The sequence below is a fragment of the Haliotis rubra genome, unplaced genomic scaffold (genome assembly GCF_003918875.1).
Source record: "Haliotis rubra isolate DU_JTF1 unplaced genomic scaffold, ASM391887v1 Scf467, whole genome shotgun sequence".
In the NCBI taxonomy this organism is placed as follows: Eukaryota; Metazoa; Mollusca; class Gastropoda; order Lepetellida; family Haliotidae; genus Haliotis; species Haliotis rubra.
This window is the reverse complement of record NW_025767154.1, coordinates 526,494-540,509: the sequence shown is the minus strand read 5'-3', so window position 1 is coordinate 540,509 and position 14,016 is coordinate 526,494. Positions and strand designations below refer to the sequence as shown.

Below are 14,016 nucleotides of genomic sequence, written 5' to 3'. Positions count from 1 at the left end.
TTGGTGGTCACATCGTGATGAAGAAATGAAATACTATAGCTGCCACCTTTTGGTGGTCACATCGTGATGAAGATATGAAATACTATAGCCGCCAGATTTTGGTTGTCACATCGTGATGAAGAAATGAAATACCATAGCCGCCAGATTTTGGTGGTCACATCGTGATGAAGAAATGAAGTATTGTAGCCGCCAGATTTTACCATTTATGAACCATACTAACGTTATCTTTCTAAATGGTGTCCAGAAGCAATCCTAAAGTACAAAAGCATTCCCCTTGAAGTTTGATCTTCTGACTAAAGCAGGTAGACCAAGAGACCTCTGGTACAGTATACACAGATTTATTCACTTGAAAATCACATATAGATACTATTAAAAAGGAAGGGGTACACATTAAAATATCCTAGATTGTAAGAGACATTAGTTTCTAGTGATACTTGAGGAAAATAATGACCATTTTCATAACATTACAATAAGTATGAAAGTAGATGTTAAAACTGCCAACAATTTTAGGCAAGGGGTGAGATGGGAAATATCAAAGAAGTGATGGGAAATATCAAAGATGACATATTTTTGTTCCATAACGGGTAACACCGCCACGATTTGTCATTGTTTCATTCAATGGGGCAAAATCTGCAGGAGTCTTACAATATGATGGAGTCTGTCCCAAGACATCCAAAGTGGCTGACTGGGTTACATAACTAACTTTGTGTGCTTGCAATTTGGTGCCTCATTCTAAAAATGTGGGTTCAAATCATGAATTGGACTCTCCCCAACCCCCACCCCCAACAAAATCCAAGAATTTGAAATTTGTTCAAAAAAAGTATAATCCCCAATACATTTCTTACTTTTGAACGCGTTCTAACAGGCATTGTGTATTTACAACTTCAATCAGATTGTTTATTATGATCATTGTTATGTGTTCCTGTTAAGAGACACACATAGCTTTGCAACATCTAATCAGTTAGAGCGAAATGATTACCTCTAAGCAGAAACATGGGCGGTGGGGTAGCCTAGTGGTTAAAGCGTTGGGTCGTCACGCCGAAGACCTGGGTTCGATTCCCCACATGGGCACAATGTGTGAAGCCCATTTCTGGTGTCCCCCGCTGTGATATTGCTGGAATATTGCTAAAAGCGGCGTAAAACTAAACTCAGTCAGTCAGTCTAAGCAGAAACCTATTTACTGTCCTCATTCACTCATGGATTTGTCTTGTGGCCTTAACATTTTCAATATTGAGGGGATTTGTGGGGTAGGGGTGATTGTATTATCACAATCATATATTTTGGAAATATACAGCATTACACATTGACATCATTTAATTTACTGCTAAAACCTGTCAGAGTTTAACATATGGGAATAACGTTTCCAAGGATGCCACTGGTAAATGTTACTTACTGACATGAAATAATGAGTAGAAAAGTAAAGGCCAGTAAAGTAGAAATAGTTCCATATGAATGTTGTTATAGAAGGGCCTGTGATTTTCGTTCCTATTGTGACTGAAACACTAGGAAACTGAAGATGGAAGAAGAAGAGCATAGGCTGTCTACCCAGCATATCATGGACATGAGCAGTGTCCAGGGAAACAAGGCTGAGCATAGCAAGCAGGATGGCAGAAGGCCTCACAGAAGAGACTGGTTCTTGAGCTACAAGTTGAATCCTTTTGAAAGCAGCAATATAAAGAAACCGCTTCTGCACTTTTGCAGCTGTAGTTATCTTGAACCAGACTAATCTTAAGGAAACTGACCCTTGTTCAGAGGATGACGGAATAACAAACACAAAACAATCCAGAATGTTTGGCATTGAAGCCATCAGTCTCCAGAAAGGTTAGAACTAGACACTTTGTTCCATCTATTTACTAAGGCATGCCATTTAGCCAAGACAGATCAAGGATTATAATACTTTCCCCAGACCTTTGGGGATTCAAGAATCCTCAGCCTAGAACTCTAATGATCTGATGATCTACTGCACTTTCCCACAAAACTCCTGATTCAAAGAGGCCCCAACCAACTGAACATGGTCTCAAAAGCATCATAGACCTGTTCATGGGTGCCTAATAAATGGAAAATCTCTGCTAGACCAAGGATCAGGTACAAACTTAACAGAATCATCCTGAAAAGACTAATCTTTGTTAAATCACACATTAATGTACTTAATGACAGTAAAATATAATATAAAATATACATCATATACAGTCTAATACTAAACAACATATACACTAATACATCTACAAAACATGATGCAGAACTGAAAAATAATGCTGATGTTAGTAAAGAATAAAGAATACATCATCACATGTTAGGTGGGAGGATCCAGGAAAGCAGTACCTTCATGTGCTCCGTGGGGGCCAATGGAGCTGTAGCAATCTGGAACTGAGTGAGCAAGTGGGACCAATGAAAGAGCAACAATAAAAACATCAACAGTGTCATATTAACATCCATGGAAAGCTGATGCATCATGCAAGATGCAAAAATTTGTGCATTATTTGATGAATAAAACAGCAAAATTCCTTCTCCAATATTTGGTAGAAGTATATCAGAATCAGAGCAGGTACAGACTGCAACAAAACTTCAACTAGTATACTTATAAATTACCTGGTGTAACATACTGAAGCATTATTCTCGCCAGTTCTTCAATGGGGTAAGTTTGACCTTGGACAGTTCCCCACCCATTTTTTTATGCTAAGGATCTACACTGCAAGGGATATGCTTATCTATGTTTTTGGGGTACACATTTCACTGACCTATTCAAGAACTGCTTTATTGAGTTGGAAGAGTAAAACTGATACAAATCAAGAACAGATGGCACTTACTAATAATATGCAATTGGCGAGCAGTCTGACAAAGGAATAACACTGCTAATTGATTTCTCTGTTTAGGAAAAGAAGTAACGAGACTCAACTGATCAAATCCAAATTTACAATTCCAGCTTTCATACTGATTCTCCACCTTGTGACTCTCCAGATTGCCATTAGTCAAAGGAGATACATGGTGGATGCAAAAGCGGTGAAAAAAGGGTTTCGAAGAAATAAACATGGTGGACACTGAGGAACACTCATGCCATATTGTATTCCATTACAAAAGTACTATTGTTATATCATGTCTGTTATATATACAAACTACATCATTTCTCAAATATGATACATGGCATCCCAATGGAAATTCAATAGGTCAAATTGCTGCTGGGGGTCCCAAGGTATGGTCCATGGCAAGCCAAACCCTTCTCATCTTAAATACTGTATAATGCAATTAATAGGAAGATTTTGCCTTGGTAACATAAGACATCGAAAGATCTAGCATAAACTGAATCTTATCTAACTGACAAAATTTCATTTTGGGTCATTACATTGTATGTTGCTTCCTATTTTGACTTGCTCATGATATTAGGTTATGGAAACTGATTCCTATGGTAATGGAGCATCACCTTCCCAACTACAAGTAAGTTAAAACTTGAGAGGGTGGGGTGGGTGTGGGGGTGGGGGTTGGGGTAAGATCTAGTAAAGCTGTGGGAGAACTGGCCAAAATATGTAGTGAATACACCTGCACCAATATTATTTGGGTTTCTAAAGACATATTGCTGATGCAACTCCCTTACAAAAAGAATTAATCCCTTCACATAGATGTGAATGCACCATCATGGGTTTCTCTAGTGTCTTTTGTAGACATTATTAAGAATTCATGGGTGTGAACATTTCTTTCAATACTCTTTCAAAGATACATGGAGATATATCATGGCGATGTAATCCTATTTTAAGGCTTCATGGGTGTATCTGTATTAGTGCTAATATACGCATAGATGTCTTTATGAAGCACAACAAATAGCATCAGGGTAATATTGCCTACCTGTCTACATTCAAAGAGGAATGAAGGTTAATTCTCATCAAATCAGGAGTGCATCTGTTAACTGTGTTAAGTGGACAGTTTGCTGTAAGTAGTATGATCAACATGCTCCTTAATATAACACTGAGATGGTACCAAGTACCACCATAATTGTGCAGTAGTTTCAGAATTATGCAACACAATATTTTCAAACATTAGCTGAGATGATTTTGTTTAAAAGAAACATACAGTCATTATCTACACCCAGTTTCAGCTTGGTCAATGTTATTGTTGAAATATCGTGCCATGGAGCTGCAGCTCACCCTGATGTGTAGTGAACAATTTAACATGTCAAGATACACTGACACTAACAAGAGCTGTTTGAGCAAATATTTCTGCTTATATACTGATCAATAACTAAAGTTTAATAATCTGAACAGAATATGGCATTGAAAGAAGAAACATGTCAAAGTGCAGCTCTATAAAATATCAGGATACGTTCATTCAGCTTGCTGACCCAAACTAAACTTGATATTGTAAGATATCTGAAGGTTCTGAAAGACACTCACATTTTCTGATTACTGAGTCATTTGAGTGCCTGTCTTCTAAATTTAAAAAAACAACCCCCATGCTGTTGGGGATGTCATATTTTCAAATTACACATTCGTTGTAGCCTCAACATCTAGGAATCAAAGTGCAGATGTTGAAATATACAATGTGCACAAGATGACAGATGAAAGATGACAGGTTATGCATGATACATGACATTGTATCCTTGGTACACATTAATAATGCAATATATTATCAGGAACCATGCAAAGTAAAGGGTTATGATTTTGAAAACAGATTGGCAGGAAATGGGAATTCACACACATACAGCACCCAGTTATCTACCTCGAGCCACCACACTTCTACCAGCATCACTATCAATTACTATGGTGTAGGGAGATGCACATAATGGCTTCTGCTGGATATGCATAGTGTTGCTAAATTCTTTATGAGGAACTTTGGAAGGCCATCCCTTCGTTGAAACAGCAAGTTGATCTACACACGATGTAGCTACAAATAATTAGGACAATAACACAGAACACATAACCTTGAGCACAATATTTAAGTAGTCAAGTAGTCAATAATTTCAGCATTCCAAACAAAAAATGTTTTTTGACTTGCAATGTACGAAACTGGAAGCAATATATCTGAGATTCTGGAGCTATCACACCTTTGACTTTTGAATACTAAATTCCATCTATAACATACTCTAAATTTCAGCTCCACAGCTGCAGAAAGGGAGACGTATGAAAAAGGGTAAAAGGCCTAAATCTGCATAATTTAAGATAAATGAAAAGTTTAAGAAATTGTAAAACTATCACATGTTTAGCTAAATGAAAATTTGGACGCCACTCTGTTGGCACTTGTAAGTTTAGGAACAAAGGTAGGTAAAGCTGGCACATAATGTTCAAGGTTCTTCAAGGATTTTCTAATATTTTAGTGTCTGACCTGAAGTAATATTTTTAGATGTTGATTAAGATAATTTAAACTAATAGTAAACAATTGTGCAAAAGTTACAAAAGAGAAACATCAACATCAAGGAATTCAAAGCTAAAACATGTCAGTTCAAATATTCAGAGATGTATTTAATGTCACAGCCGGGAACAGTATAGAACCACTTGGTTGTAAGGCAGTTAAAAGTACTCTTTGGGTTGAAATTGAGTTCACAGTAGATGTTCATTCATTAAACAGAATTTGCTACAACTCACATGATTATCATACTGAAGTATATATTAAGCAGTGAGGATATTATTACATCTGTTATTACATATTACATGTTTCACATTAACATGTTTTGATTTATATAACTATGTCATGATTCCCATTAAAATATGATCTCTTTATCCCATTAAACCATGATGGTTTCTGAGAACTATCATATGACACTAATTAAGAGCAAAGCTTTAATTTTAAATACCGGTTTCGTATAATCGAAAGGAAGGAATGGTCACATGATAAATAATTCCGATAGGATCGTCGTTACACAATAAGTGGGTCAAATCACAAAAGTGTTGAAGTCAGCTTCAGATTTCTGATAGACAATTTCGCTAAAATTATGTTTGTTACTTGCAATGATTCCAGTTCAAATATATCATTAATTTTGATGAATGGAAGGTTAGTGAAGTCTGAAAATGTATTAATTGATGAAAATATATGTTTTTTGTCTATATATCCAAATTTCAATGAATTTTCTTCACATTTCATAGAATTTCTAGTGCAATCGTATTGGTGTAGTTTAAGGCTAAAATTCGTAGCAGCTATGATAAAATCGTAGAGGTTGGCATCTCTGTATCTTATATTAATAAGTTAAGAATGATAATGCCATTCAAACATGAATATATACCACATCTGCACCATCCATTTACAAAAAATAGTCGTAAAAATGATAAATATGCACCAAAACTAAAGCCACTTTAGCCCCGCCCACTCGTATGCATGTTTTTATTTTTAGCGGTCTGACGTCTGTGGGTGTGACGTCATACCCGAGAGTCCGCTCAGTGTGTTGACATTTCAGTAGTGTATACGCCATCGAGTTGAAAGTGACACGAAGCGCAATTTGTTCATTCAGATAATGTATTTCTTTGTGGGTTTTGTTTTTGGCAAATGTAAACATGATACTTTAATGCTATTTTTAGGATGTACATGGCAGCATTTCACATCAATGAAAACAACCTAAATACCCTAGAAGTGACCAAGATTGGGGAACCCACCTGGGCAATCAGCTACCCCTAAGCCTAAACCAAGAGGCCAAGACAGTGAACAAGAAACCAACACATGGTAAATATATTTCAGACAATCAATAATCTTTCGTTGAACTGGTGCACTCCAGTTTGAAAAAAACCCACTGTTCCTATTACTGCATGTTTTTCCCAAACTAATGAGTCAACACTAAGTCTTGTTTGCAAAGACACTGGGCCTAGATTTCCGAAGTTCTCTTAGAACTAAGATAGTCATAAGTTAATGTTAATGTATGGCCCTAAACTATCTTAGCGCTAAGAGAGCTTCGAAAATCTAGGCCCTGGTTTTTAATCATCATATCTATTTTCCCTCTCTCAGCATTTGTTAAGACAAAAGTACTTACTTTTTTAGTGCAGATTTCAAAGAAAATTATTATTATGGTTGCCAAAACAAAATATACTGAAATTGTGTTACAAAATGTCTCTAATTCAATGTAACATTTATTCACAGAGTTTGTGGAATTCCTACTCAGGGCCATTCTCGGGAGAAGAAACATGTTTCCTTCCTACAGACTTGCAGGACACAACAGCCTATTTTTCCAGGATATTCTGCCAGACACTTTCATTTATAACTAGTAAACAGGAACTGGTGAACTCACTGACATTAAGATATAAAATGAAATCATGTATATGTGTCTAGGGTGTGAACTGAAACCAGTTGTGCCTGATGTCTTAAGGTCTAATGTATTCGTCTGTTTGATCCTGGGACTTGTTCAGATGGTAAATGTTTCCAAATTGCAGTCACCACTGTGTCACATGGTGTTATTGGAGATCAATCTTGTTTTCTTAGGCGAAAACATCACCCAGTTAATTTACACGCATGTCTTTGCCTTCATGATGTTGGTGTACACACTGTATTCATTAATTTGTCATAAACAGGTTTGTATGCAAATAAATTATTTGCTTTAATTTTTGTGTGCTGGTTTCTTGATTTGATCGATGGTCTTTCTTTGGGACTGATCACACTTTACACATTACTACTAGAACACAATGAAGAATTTTCTTTTTCACTAACTGACAGTTAAAGAGATAGATAAGGATTTGTCAGATCTATTTTTTGCATCTATATCTATTTATTATATCTATTATCAGCTGTTAAGGAGGTTGCAGGTCTTTATCATTTTATGTATATTTTGCAGATTTATATGACTAAGTATCACGACAAGTAACCGATGCCTTACACGTGTATGGAAATCGAAAATGTAATAAAACTGATGTTTGATGTATCATATCAGAGACGATACACCGACTACTCCGAAAACATACACTTACTAATTTAGGGTACTTCTGTACTGTATACAGTAGTGAAATCGAACTTATCGACTTCCGTAACGGTACGTATTTCATAGAAAAGATTATCACCATACTTAAACCTTTACGGACAAATTTAGCAGAAGACGCATTTTATGAAATAAAGCTGAAAGTTACTTAATAACCTTCATAAATTCATGAACCTCGAACGTAACTATTTCAGTGTTTACCTTCCCATACCGATGTATACCGGAAGACAGGCTCAACACATTGATCGAACATTGCCATTATCCTGACTGCAAATTTTACCGTGACCGAGGAAAAATTAATTCAGTATCTAATCAGTTTTCCATGAACATGTGATAGGCAATTGGCTTGCATACCAGTCTGCAGTAGGTCTATTCAAAACATATTCGGGATCGGGATCGTCCCACGGCTGTATATTGTCAACTGGTGTAATCGTCGTCAATATTCCTCTCGGTCTTGCCGCTAGAAATACTTTCAAATTGAAAATGTTGCATGTATGTGACATTATCTGTATCTAGTATGCCATCCAAATCCAAGTTTGACTTCGTGGATTGATTTATTTGCTAAACTAGAAGCAGACCTCAGTAAGCGAACAGGCTCTGTACCACTGTATTTTCCGTGTGTTGATGTAGCGACTCTCGGGTATGACATCACGCGACCAGCTACCTCATTATCTTGCGTAATCGCGAAATGCTTTCGAAGGAGGTGCGTTTTAGATTCCTAATACAAGCTGTATCATGAAATATTACCGTTTTTAACTGTATTTTGTGAATATTATATATACCCAGGTATTCATTAAGAGCGAAAATACACAATGTGAAGTGACCTTTTTAAAAATCCTTTAAGCAATATTCCAGCAATATCACAGCAGGGGACACCAGACATGGGCTTCACACATTGTACCCATGTGGGGAAACGAACAAGGGTCTTCAGCGTGACGAGTGGACGCTCTAACCACTAGGCTACCTCACGGCCCCTCTTACAGAGAGAGAAATCATCTTCTCTTCTGTGGATAACAGTAGCAGCTGCGACAATATGCACTGGTCCTAGACTGCTGTTTGCATGAGGAAGAATAAGATAACGATTACATTTCAGAGTGAAATTCACCTGATTCTAAGTGTAAAATGTGTTACTTCCATCAAACCTTATCATGTCCTGTTTGCATTAATTAACTTCAATTTGTCAATTTTGTTAGATGAACTTTTGTTAGACTACAGCTGCACTTCAGGCAGCAAAGTTTCCTTGAAACACTAAGGGCCTGGGATTAATCTTCCTCACAGGAGTGTACACTGTGTCCATCACTGGTGGTGTCTTTATAAGATGGATTTAGAAGATGATTGTTACATATCAAGTTTGTTGTACATTTGTTTAAAATCTTTGCCACATGCTTTATTTATTGGATACATGTCTTATATAAATGAACTAAGCCTTATTTGTATAAGTCCTAATCATAGAATACCTGTGTTGTTAATAGAAGACATGTTTTATTTCTATAACATTTTATTTCTACTATACCTGTATAGTATATATTATTAATATAATCTATGATTTATGAAATATACAAATTCTCTACATTTTATACATATACCTATATGGTACAATTTTAAGGATGCTGCTTGTAACATTGGGAACCAGGAAACATGTTTGATCATCACAGCCTGCATGGAGCTTAGTACTCCAAGTTTGATTCAAGACAAGACAGAAAGAGAGTGAAATAGTTTCACATCTAGTTGGCTGTTAAACTTAGCTTGCAGCTTAGATTTTTCTCACCTGAGATATGCAATTGTGACATGTCTGGTGGAGGAGGAAAATGATCAGCATGTCCATAGTACCCATCAAGTGGCTTGTTAACTGTCACAGCCTCCCTTACTCCACCAACTGCATGAATAAGCTGGAAGGAAACAATGACAATACACAGTCTGTATACTTTAAACAAGCTCAGTGTACAAAACTGATTGTTAGCCTTTTGAATAAAAGAATGATACAGCTTTGCATTTTAACACATGGGGTCACGTGCTTCATGCAGTTATGTTTTCAGATAATACAATAGATAGTAAAAACATGCAACTGATAACCATTCTCATCCAACAAAATACCTCTTGACTTGGAAAGATCTTGTCTCAATCCTCCCTGAACAGAATAAGCTATCTGCCTAAATGTTGATCTTAACCATAATGTGGAGTGCATAGGAGATCATTATCATATTTATGTCTCTTTCATGAAGTCACTAAAGACTTAGTATCATTAGACAGTCCACAGGAGCTCTGTAACTCTCGCTGGTACTGAGGATAGACTGAAAAGTGGCCAACTTTAAAAAATAATTATAATAATTCTTAGAAACAACCTATTCCACTTGATTGCCTTTTTCCAGAAACTTGTTTCTGAATCCACAGGTCCTCCAAGCGGCATTAGCAGGAATTATCTACCCTATTGGAAAGTTTGAGAAACCTGATAATGTTTCCTAGAGTACCTTAAGACGGTAAGGATAGACTGGGTGACAACAAGAGACCCCAGGTCTTCAAGTCCCTGAAGGTCCTGGGTGACATCCCTCAGATTGAAAGACATAAAAGTATTCAAAGACACCCACTGGCAAGATGACATGATCTGTTCTAGTAAGATGGTCTTCCGCAATGCTGAGGATGAAGCAATGGCTTTAATGTCATGTGGACGTATGGATCCATAAGTTGGTGGCTGATCTGCTGACAAAATCTGAGTCAACTTTATAGTTTTCTTAATCCAGGTAGCCAGTGTGTTTTTCGAAATATCTTTCTCTGATTGTTCTTAACAAAAATGAAGCATACAACTTGTGAAATCTGGCCGACGTGAAGTGTCGCTGTGTCCAAATGTGTAAGTGGAGTTGCTCCAGGTTGTGCTGGAATATGTAAGACTTTGGATGTGTGAGAACATTGGCAAAAGATGGAGACATAATAGTTGATCCACTGGCAGGGAGAGATCTGAAACCCATGAGTGTGTCAGCCATGCTGTGCCACGGTACAAATGCATTTGCGATCATGACTTCCCAAGTTGCCAAGGCATACACTGGAAAAGCTTGTAGATCTTGATCTGAGCTCATTTAAGCTGGTAAATGGTTGAATGGCGATGCTGCAAACAGATCCATATGAGGTTGTTCCCATTGGATCACTATCTGTCTAAAGGCTTCCAGATGAGGTGTCCATTTCGTAGACAGGATCTTGTCTGGATGAGATAAAACATCTACAAGGATGCCGTGTTCCCTGGGATCTGTCTGGACATGATGTTGCAATATAGACTGTACGTAAGATAGAAATATTTCCTTGCAAGATCCAAAAGGACTTGAGTATGGGTTCCCCTGAGCCTGTAGATTTATAATATTGCCATGGAGGAGATTCTTAGGTGTGGCACCCAATGCTGAATAGCTAGGTGATCTGCTCTCATCTCCAGTGTGTGAGTGAGAGAGCCACTTTTAGCAATATTCCAGCAATATCTTGGAGGGGGACACAAGAAATGGGCTTCACACATTGTACCCATGTGGGGAATTGAACCTGGGTCTTTGGCTTGACGAGCAAACACTTTAACCACTAGGCTAACGCACGCATGCACCAGCTGATGTGGACAGGAGAATTTGGCACCCCTGACCTGATGCAGTCCTGTCTTCGAGATGAGCACCAAATCCTGTGAGTGATGCATTTGTGAAGAGGTGGCAATCTGATACGCACTAGATCCATACGCACTATGTCAGAATGGAGCTGTGTTCCCTGATGTTGGTTGATACAATCTTGAATGTATCTTAGATGCAGATAGCCTCTGGATGTAAGATCCTGCATAGAAGTGAGAGTTTCTTGTCGTGAATTCCATTGATGTAGAGTGTGAGGAGATTGCTGTAACTGTGGTATCTTGGATCTGACCTCTTGAAAATGACCCTCTAGAGGATAAACTAGGCATTGACTGGTGTCAAGTAAGAATAGCCACAGAGTGATTGAGATTCAAAATGGTAGAACCTTGAACTGGAGTCTTCCGTTGACCGAAATGTAGGTATCTCTGAGAGATCAAAGAGCTCCCTATGGATGGTCTGTCCAAGGTTCCATATGGACTCCATCTGAAATGTGTAAGGTCATCTCAGGTATTCCCGTTTGAGGATCTTCAGATTGATAATCATCCTGCAGACTGTTGAATCCTTCATGGCAACCAGAAATACCCCGAGACAAAAACCCTGGGCTGTGCTCCTAAGGCTCAAACTCGATGACTTGTCCAAGGTCATGTCATCGTTGCTGAAAATTTGAGTTCCCGGGGCAGATACCGATGTCCTTGAATCATCTTGTGTGAATCATCTCGCCAAATTGCTTTCAGGATCTACTGATTGGTTGTTATGATCTTCCAGTTTTCTGCAAAAGCTGATAAATGGCTGCCAAATGGACCCTGAAACACCTTCAAGGGAGATATCTCCTGCAATCTCCATCTTAACTATTGAAGGATCATCGGCAGCATCTGCTTCATTAGTCAAAGGCGGCATCTTCCGAATCTCCCGAGACAAACCAAAAGTTTAATCCCAGAATTAATATGTTGATCTATTCAATAAAATCCCTGATTCTCCCTTCCTTGATGGATAAAAGTTTTGTTATTTAACTGAAAAATCTTGATATCCTTATCAAATGAAGGTGATTTGATGGGTAATGTCAGTTATCAGTCACATACGAATCTTTTCGGTGAAGAGAAGAATGGCCCAAACAGTCTGGATACAATCCCTCAATCAACTCCTTGATCATCTCAGACTGGAAGGATGACTGATGTTACTTGAGTTGGGCTCTGGAGCCTTTGTTCAAGGGCTTTCATTGGCAAAGTCCTTATAATCAGGTAGAGGTGGTTTTGATTCCAGAAACAGGACATCTAGTGCAGTCAAGTCAGCAAATGTTTATCTGGCTGAATTGTGATCTTAGGATTCTGTTCTTAATTTCATAGACATAAACACTAGATTCTCTGAAGCATCTGTAAACTGCTCTGAATAACTGTTTGAAGATCATCTAGTAATAGTTATATGTTAGCATGTAAGGCCAGCCCTGTGGAGCTTCTCTTCTTGCTCATATGCTCACTGCTTTTTGTCATGAAAACTGTCCCTGTCCATACGGCCCAAGCTGCCTGTAATGAACCATCTCTCCACACACGTATTGTTATCTCTGATCACGCTTTCTCTGCTATGATGTCCTCAAACAGGATCAGCTAACCTCCTATTGACTGTTTGGTCCATGTGGACAATGCGGTCCTTGACTACATGATGAACACTTGACGAACAATCATTGGGTCGTGGTTGTCATCCATGCCTTCCATCTCAGGGTATACCTCAGCTCTATTGAAATTTGTTTGAAATTTATAACTATAAACTGTATACCTATAATACTTATCCTATCCCACGTATTGTACTCTCTCTCTTATGATAGACAGTTGACTGGAAACAAACTGTAAGCAAAGTTTTTGGACTCACTTGAACCCTTCGATCGAACACACCCCTACTGCTCCCGTTCCTGGACAGCCTGGTTGCCTCTGAGAAGCATACAGCCTGTGCTCTAATGGGTCTTTAGTTAAAATATTAAAAATTTCTAAAACTTATCCTATCTCACGTCTTGTACTCCCCTGGTTGGATGGTGGGCCAAAGATTACCCTGTGTCTAAGTGAATAACAACCTTGATGATGATGCACAAGGAGGCCTGTTATGAGTACAATCTCCTGACTGAATCATAACTCCTATACTTGTGATGGGTTGCTTCTTCAAAAGCCCCTTGGCTTACTAAGCACAAAAACTCCCTGGGTGTGGGAGTAATGTAAATGTAGTTTTCTGCTGTACATTTGTCCTGAAAGTTCCATTAATTAAAGTCTTGCGACTTTAATCTGTCCAGCCCCTGCTTTGAAACTGTCTCCTATGATCACACATAATAATGAAAGGCGAAAAAACTACGTACATTCAACTGTTTAACGTTCGGCTCCGGATGACATTGAATGACCCTTGCTCCTTAGCTTCAGTTTAGTCAAAGATGTGCCTGGCAACTAGGAGCAGTATTCATACTGATTGCTCAGCGGGTGAGTATGAGAGTAATGAAATATTTTTGACTTACTGACAGTATGGTCTAATTAATTGGGTTAGCTGAGATAGGACTGTAGTTCGCTTGTG

The 14,016-nt window shown here is 38.1% G+C and overlaps 1 protein-coding gene across 1 annotated transcript in view; it reads right to left on the bottom strand.

The window, feature by feature from the left end:
• The window catches only part of LOC124290485 (vinculin-like), a 128,182-nt gene that overhangs the window by 59,595 nt on the left and 54,571 nt on the right, over window positions 1-14,016 (bottom strand). The window contains exons 17-19 of the mRNA XM_046727196.1: window positions 9,648-9,768; window positions 4,708-4,872; window positions 2,323-2,367 (exon numbers count right to left, since the gene is read on the bottom strand). Coding sequence (XP_046583152.1) covers window positions 2,323-2,367; window positions 4,708-4,872; window positions 9,648-9,768 — 331 coding nt within the window. The remainder of the gene's footprint in view (window positions 1-2,322; window positions 2,368-4,707; window positions 4,873-9,647; window positions 9,769-14,016) is intronic.